Source organism: Cinclus cinclus, chromosome 5, assembly GCF_963662255.1.
Source record: "Cinclus cinclus chromosome 5, bCinCin1.1, whole genome shotgun sequence".
Classification (NCBI taxonomy): domain Eukaryota; kingdom Metazoa; phylum Chordata; class Aves; order Passeriformes; family Cinclidae; genus Cinclus; species Cinclus cinclus.
The window spans coordinates 1662806-1670783 of NC_085050.1; the positions used below are offsets into that span (position 1 = coordinate 1662806).

General features: G+C 59.0%; 1 protein-coding gene across 1 annotated transcript; it reads left to right on the top strand.

The window, feature by feature from the left end:
- The first annotated feature begins 4834 nt into the window (after positions 1-4834).
- Positions 4835-7978, top strand: LOC134044134 (C-type lectin domain family 4 member F-like). Its single transcript, XM_062493222.1, has 6 exons — positions 4835-5024; positions 6009-6089; positions 6649-6690; positions 6779-6930; positions 7613-7725; positions 7822-7978. Exons 1-6 carry the CDS (start codon positions 4835-4837, stop codon positions 7976-7978), a joined length of 735 nt encoding a protein of 244 aa, XP_062349206.1.

Consider the following 7978-nt stretch of genomic DNA (forward strand, 5'->3'; position numbering starts at 1 on the left):
AGGGACACCTCGGGGTGACCCCAAACAGGTCCCAGGGGTTCCGCCCGTCCATGTCCCCCTGTCCATCCCAGTGTCCATCTGTCCATGATTTCATCCATCCCAATGTCCATCTGTCCATGTCCCCGTCCATCCCAATGTCCATCTGTCCTTGATCATGTCCATCCCAGTGTCCATCTGTCCATCCCAGTGTTCATTCATACATCCCAGTATGGGGTCCTTTTGTCCATTCCTCCATCCATCCGTCCATCCATCCTACGATCCGTCCATCCTTCCGTGCCTCTGTCCATCCATCCAGGACCCTGTTCATCCCCCATCCATCTGTCCATCCATCCATTGCTCCCATCTATTCCAGTGTCCATCTGTCCATCCCAGTGTCCATCTGCCATGTCCATCCACCCACAGTCCATCCAGCCCAATGTCCATCCTCCATGCCCCTGCCCATCCCAGGGACCATCCACCCCTCTGTTCGTCCATCTGTCCATCCCAGTGTCCATTTGTCCATGCCCTCATTCACCCCATCATCCATGTGTCCCTCCCAGTGTCCATTTGTCCATCCCATTTGTCCATCCCTCACAGTGTCCATCCATCCATCCCAGCGTCCATCCGTCCATCCCAGCATCCATCCGTCCATCCCAGTGCCCATTTGTCCCTCCCAATGTCCATTTGCCCATCCCAGTGTCCATTTGCCCATCCCAGTGTCCATTTGTCCATCCCAGTGTCCATCCCAGTGTCCATTTGCCCATCCCAGTGTCCATTTGCCCATCCCAGTGTCCATTTGCCCATCCCAGTGTCCATCCCAGTGTCCATTTGCCCATCCCAGTGTCCATTTGTCCATCCCAGTGTCCATCCCAGTGTCCATTTGCCCATCCCAGTGTCCATTTGCCCATCCCAGTGTCCATTTGCCCATCCCAGTGTCCATCCCAGTGTCCATTTGTCCATCCCAGTGTCCATTTGTCCATCCCAGTGTCCATCCCAGTGTCCATTTGTCCATCCCAGTGTCCATTTGCCCATCCCAGTGTCCATCCCAGTGTCCATTTGCCCATCCCAGTGTCCATTTGCCCATCCCAGTGTCCATCCCAGCGTCCATCCGTCCATCCCAGCGTCCATCTGTCCATCCCAGTGCCCATTTGTCCCTCCCAGTGTCCATTTGCCCATCCCAGTGTCCATTTGCCCATCCCAGTGTCCATTTGTCCATCCCAGTGTCCATCCCAGTGTCCATTTGTCCCTCCCAGTGTCCATTTGCCCATCCCAGTGTCCATCCCAGTGTCCATTTGTCCATCCCAGTGTCCATCCCAGTGTCCATTTGCCCATCCCAGTGTCCATTTGCCCATCCCAGTGTCCATCCCAGTGTCCATTTGCCCATCCCAGTGTCCATTTGCCCATCCCAGTGTCCATCCCAGTGTCCATTTGCCCATCCCAGTGTCCATTTGCCCATCCCAGTGTCCATCCCAGTGTCCATTTGTCCATCCCAGTGTCCATTTGTCCATCCCCCTCCGATGACCCCCCCACCCCCAGGACCATCCCCTCTCCCCTCCCCCATTCCCATTCCCGGCGGGATTCCCGGGATGCTCTATCAGGGACACCAGGGGACCCCAAATCCCGCTGGGGGCGGGGGGGGGAGGGGACGGGACGGAATTGGGGTCACCAGTGGGGTCCGGATTTATCCCATGGGATTCCCATCGGGAATTTCCCACATTCCCGAAGCCACCAAACCCCCCTGGGGGTGGCAGAGGTGACCCCGTAGTGGGGAGGGGACAATGCCACCCCCCCGCCGTGTCCCCTGTCACCTCCTGGGGACCGCGGGGACACCCCGGCATTGCTCGGGTGGCCCGGTAGGGGGCGCCCTGTGTGAGTGTGGTGACGTCATGGTCACGCCCACATCGATGACGTCATAACCACGCCCCCCGGGTGACACCAATGCCCCGCGGGTGGCGGCGGGGGCGACCCCAAAATGGGCACAGAAATCCCAAAAACCCTGGGAGCCGTCAGCCCAAAAGTGGGAGGATTCACCCCAAAACTGGGAAAATCCAACCCAAAAACGGAGAAATTCACCCCAAAACCGGGAAAACTCACCCCAAAAATTGATCCAGTCGCCACAAAACCGGGAAAATCCACCCCAAAACCGGGAAAATCCACCCCAAAACCGGGAAAATCCACCCCAAAAATTGATCCAGTCACCCCAAAACTGGGAAAATCTACCCCAAAACCGAGAAAGTCCTCCACAAAACTGGGAAAGTCCACCCCAAAAATTGATCCAGTCACCCCAAAACTGGGAAAATCCACCACAGAACCGGGAAAATCCACCCCAAAACTGGGAAAATCACCCCAAAACCGGAAAAATTCATCCCAAAAATTGATCCAGTCACCCCAAAACCGGGAAAATCCACCCCAAAACCGGGAAAATCCACCCCAAAACATGGATCCAGGCACCCTAAACTGGGAAAATTCACCCTAAAAATTGATCCAGTAACCCCAAAACTGGCCAAATTCACCCCAAAACTGGATCCAGTCACCCCAAGCTTGCCAATTTTACCCCAAAACTGGGAAAATTCACCCCAAAAATCGATCCAGTCACTCCAAAAATGTATCGTCACCCCAAAAATGGGGAAATTCACCCTAAAACTGGATCCACTCACCTGAAACTTGGTAAATTCACCCCAAAATGGAGCAAATTCACCCCAAAAATCAATCCGGTCACCCCAAATGGGACGAATTCACCCCAAAATGGGAAAATTAGAAATAATTTGCCCCAAACTGGGAAAATTCACCCCCAAAATCAATCCAGACATCCAAAACTGGCCAATTTCAGCTCAAAACTGGGAAAATTCACCCCAAAACTGGGGAAAATAGAAAGAATTCGCCCCAAATTGGGAAAATCCACCCCAAAAAAAGGACCCAGTCACCCCAAACTGTGCAAATTCACCCCAAAAGTGAATCCAGTTACCCCAAACTGGGCAAATTCACCCCAAAAGTGAATCCAGTTACCACAAACTGGGCAAATTCATCCTAAAAGTGAATCCAGTTACCACAAACTGGGCAAATTCATCCTAAAAAATGGATCCGGTCACCCCAAAACTGGCCAAATTCACCCCAAAACTGGATCCGGTCACCCCAAAACTGGCCAAATTCACCCCAAAAATGGATCCGGACACCCCAAAACTGGATCCGGTCACCCCAAAAATGGCCGAATTAATCCCAAAACTGGATCCGGTCACCCCAAAACTGGATCCGGTCACCCCAAAACTGGGTGAGTTCACCTCAAAAATCAATCTCGTCATCCCAAATGGGACAAAGTCACCCCCAAACTGGGAAAATTCACCCCAAAACTGCATCCAGTCACCCCAAACTGGGAGACCCCTCCCCATCCCGGGGTATTTGGAGTCCGGGGTGGTTTTGGGGACCCCCGGGTTGATCCCACAGGACCCTTCACCCCTCCCCGAGTCACCCCCTGTCCCCATCCCGCCCTTGCACAATTCCCGTTTCCTTCCCCCTTCCCATCCCGGATACTGGGGAACTTCCGGCCTGAGTCACCCCCTGGGTGTCACCAGCACACCCCAAAATCCCCCCCTGGATCCAGAAGGGGCTGAATCCATGGGAATTCCATGTGGGGAGGCAAAAAATGTCCCGGAGTTCCAGCCCAGAATTGTGGGTTTCTTTTTTGTCTTTTTTTTTTTTTTTTTTTTTTTCCCCACCCAACCCAAACCGTTCCCGGATTATGGGATTGGTTCAAAATTTCATCCCGACGATCCTGGAATTGCCACGGGATCGATGTGGTTGTGAATATTCCCTTGGGAGATCCCATTCCAAGGGATTCCCAACCCTCTCAAGGAACCCAAAAAAAAAAAAAAAAAAAAAAAAAAGGACAAAAGAACAGAGAGGAGCAGGGTGGGGCCAGCGCCCCAAAAATTCCAAGGAATTTGGGTTTGACACGTGGGTTCTCCATCCTTGGAAGTGTTCAAGGTCAGGTTGGATGGGGTTTGGAGCCACCTGGGAATGGGATTAATGGGATTGATGGGATTTGGGGTCACCTTCCAGCCCAAACCATTCCAGGAGAAGCTGGAGGGACCCTACCAGGGGTGGGGTTGGGATTGGGGAGTGGGATCCCACCGGGATTCCAGGGTTTTTCTGGGATTTCGGTGTCTGAGGGTGGGAGAAGTGAATTGGGGTCGGGGTAGGTTGAGGTGGAACTGTGGGGACAGGGATATAGGGACACAGGAGCAGTGACACGGGGATATAGGGACACAGGGATATAGGGAGAAGTTCAGGATCTGGGACAGTGACTGGGATAAGGTCAGGAATAGGGACAGGGACAAGTCCAGGGACAGGATCAGGACTGGGGACAGGTCAGGGACAGGAAGGGTCATGGCCAGAGACAGGACCAGGGACAAGTTCAGTGTCAGGGACAGAAAGAGTCAGGGACAAGGATGGGGACGGAGCCAGGGACAGACACAGGGACCAGTCCAGTGACAGGATTAGGACGGGGGACAGGGACAAGGACGGGGACAGGCTGGGGCAGGGACAATTTCAGTGACAGGATCAGGACTGAGGACAGGAATAGAGACAGGGACAAGGATGGGGACAGGGACAAAGATGAGGACAGGACCGGAAACAAGGACAGAGTCAAGGACAATGATGGGGACAGGATTAGGGACACACAAGGACAGAGTCAGGGCTGGCCTCGGGGTCCAGTCCCTTCCCCCCCTGCCTGTCCCTGGGGGCGTGGGGACACGCGTGACGCCGGGCGGGTGGCACCAACGGGGTTCCTGTTCCCTGGCGGGCACGAGGCAGGAAGCGGGGACAGCACCGTCCCTGTCCCCAGCGTGTCCCCAAGGCTATGGCCGGCAGCCCCGACCTGTACGAGACCCTGGAGATCCGGTACCCGCCCCCCCGGGCCCCCGCCCCGGCCCGGCCACCGCCACCGCCACCGGCGGGGTCCCCGAGGTGGCACCGGGTGTGTCACCGGGCACTGGGCACGGCCCTGCTGCTGCTGCTGGCGGCGGCGCTGGCGGCGCTGAGCACCCTGTGTGAGTGGGGACAGCGGGGACAGCGACGGGGAAGGGGAGGGACAGGGGCTGGGAATGGGATAGGAAGGGTCTGGGGTTTGGGGAGTGGTTGGAAAAGGGGCTGGGAAGGGTCTGGGGTTTGGGGAGTGGTTGGAAAAGGGGCTGGGAAGGGTCTGGGGTTTGGGGAGTGGTTGGAAAAGGGGCTGGGAATGGGGTTTGGGGTTCGGGGAGGGGTTGGAAAAGGGGCTGGGAATGGGGTTTGGAGTGTGGGGAGGGGTTGGGAAAGAGACAGGGGTGGAAAAGGGGCTGGGAAGGGGCTGGGAGTGGAGTATGGGGTCAGGTTGGAAAATGGGCTGGGAGTGGGGTTTGGGGAGGGGTTGTAGAGGACGGGGACCGGGAGTGTGGCTGGGGGCTGGGAGAGGATGGGAGTGGGGTTGGAAGAGGCTGGGGAGGGGTCGGGAAAGGGGTTGGAGAGGGGCTGAGGGGATGGGAAGGGGTTTGGGGTCTGGGGAGGGGCTGGAGAGGAGCTGGGAAACGACAGAGACTGGGAGAGGGGTTGGAAGAGTCTGAGGAGGGGCTGGGAAAGGGATTGGGAAAGGGGTTGGGAGTGGGGCTGGGGTTAGAGAGGGGCTGGAAGAGAACCGGGACTGGAAGAGGGGCTGGGAGTGAGCAAGGGGTGGGAAAAGGGCTGGGAGTGAGGAGGGGGCTGGGGAGGGATTGGGAGAGGGGATGGGAGACGACAGAGACTGGGAAAGGGGTTGGGAAAGGGACTGGGAAGGGGCAGGGAGCTGGGAAAGAAACGGGGAGTGAGGCTGGGGGCTGGAGAGGGACTGGGAATAGACTGGGAGTGAACTGGGAGAGGGCTGGGGGCTCCGGGCAGGGGGTGGCCTGGGCTGGAGCAGGCGGGGTCGGGGGTCCCGGGCAGGGGACAGGGACCTGGACAGGGACAGGGACACTGGACAGGGACAGGAGGGGTCCTGTCACGACCCTGTCCCCTCCTCCCAGACGTGCAGGGCCGGGGGGAGCTGAGGGCGGCACGGGCACAGCTGGCAGTGGCCACCGATCCCCTGTGGCCCGACCCCGACGGTGAGGGACCCCCGGCACTGTCTCTGTCCCCAACCTGTCCCCAACCTGAGCCTGGCACCAGTCCCTGTCCACAGACCCTGCCTGCGGCCCCCGTTCTGCACCCGCTGTCCCCAAATCCCAGTCACAGCTCCTGTCCCCAAATCCTGCCCGCAGCCCCTGTCCCCCATCTTCTGTCCTGTCCCCAAATCCCAGGCACAGTCCCTGTCCCCATATCCTGTCCTGTCCCCAAATCCTGTCCGCAGTCCTCGTCCCCCATCTCCTGTCCCCAAACTGTCCCTAGCCCATAGTCCCTGTCCCCAAAATATGTCCCCAGCCCCTGTCCCCAAATCCTGCCCACAGCCCCACCTGTCCCCAAACTGTCCCCAGCTCCACCTGTCCCCAAATCTTGTCCCCAGTTCCTGTCCTTAACCTGTCCCCACATCCTGCCCCATTCCCACTCCTTATCTGCGGTCTTTGTCCCTTGTCCCTGTCCCCAAACTCTGTCCCCTGTCCCCTAAATCCCATCCCCGGCCCGTGTCCCCTGTCCCCAGATCCAACCCCTGTTCCCATGTCTCCACAGGTGACACCCCTTCAGCGGCACAGCAGCGACGGGACCGGCTCGGTGGGTGACAGGGGGAGGTGACAAAGGCGGTGACAGGGGGGTGTGACACGGGGGTGTGACACGGGGGTGTGACCATGTCCCCGCGCAGGGCGGTGGCTGCAGGGGCTGGCGCTGGGCTGGCGCTACCACCGGGGCAAGATTTACCTGTTCTCGGGCCAGAGACAGCCCTGGGCCGCGGCCGAGGCCGCCTGCGCGGTGACACACGCGCACCTGGCCACTGTCACCAGCGCCGAGGAGCAGGTGAGCCTGGGGACACCGCTGGGGACGGCCACTCCTGTCCTGTCCTGCTCCGTCCCCTCCTACCTGAGCAGCGTCTGCCTGTGCACCTTTATGGGCGTGTCCCCAAATCCTGTGCCCAGCCCCTGTCCCCAAATCCCGGGAACAGCCCCTGTCCCCAAAGCATGTCCCCAAATCCTGTCCTGTCCCCAAATCCCATTCACAGCCCCTGTCCCCAACCCCTGTCCTGTCCCCAAATCCCATGCACAGTTCCTGTCCCCAAGCCCTAACCCCAAATCCCGCTCACAGCCCCTGTCCCCAACCCCTGTCCTGTCCCCAAATCCTGTCCCGTGTCCCTTTACCTGCCCGTGCCTGTCCCCAACCCTTGTCCCCTACCTCCTCCTACCTGTGCATCCTCCAGCCCTCTCCCTTCCCATGTCCCCCATTCCTGTCCCCTGCCACACCCTCATGTCCCCTCCTCTGTCCCTTCTCCCACTCCCTGTCCTCCTTCCCACCCATTCCTGTGTCCCCTCACCTGTCCCCGTGTCCCCTCACCTGTCCCCATGTCCCCTATTCTCTACCTGTCCCCATGTCCCCTCACCTCCCGTGTCCCCCATTCCCCACCTGTCCTCTCACCTGTCCCCATGACCCCTCACCTGTCCCCTCACCTGTCCCCATGTCCCCTCACCTGTCCCCGTGTCCCCAGGCCTACCTGGCCCGGGAAGCCCGAGGTGGCTCCTACTGGATTGGGCTGGCAGCCACAGGCCCGGGGGGCTCCTGGCGCTGGGCAGACGGGACCCCCTATTCACCTGAGCACAGGTGAGCGGGCTGGGGACACCAGGGGGACGCTTGGGGACAAGTCCCCAGGTGCGTCCCCTCCCTCTGACCGCTGTCCCCTCCCCGTTTTTCCCGCAGTTTTTGGGCTCCAGGCCAGCCGGACAGCACCGACCACGGCCGGTGGGGAGGGGAGGGATGTGTCCAGATCCACCCGGTGGGAGCGGGGCTCTGGAATGACCACAACTGCAACTTCAGCTTCCCCTGGGTGTGCCAGAGGGACCTGAGTGTCCCCTGA

Bases quoted from the DNA above. Each gene is read 5' to 3' on its own strand.
- LOC134044134 (XM_062493222.1), top strand. From the start codon at position 4,835: ATGGCCGGCAGCCCCGACCTGTACGAGACCCTGGAGATCCGGTACCCG. The intron at 6,090-6,648 runs GTGAGGGACCCC...ATGTCTCCACAG, and splicing joins CCTGTGGCCCGACCCCGACG to GTGACACCCCTTCAGCGGCA. The intron at 6,691-6,778 runs GTGGGTGACAGG...GTCCCCGCGCAG, and splicing joins GCAGCGACGGGACCGGCTCG to GGCGGTGGCTGCAGGGGCTG.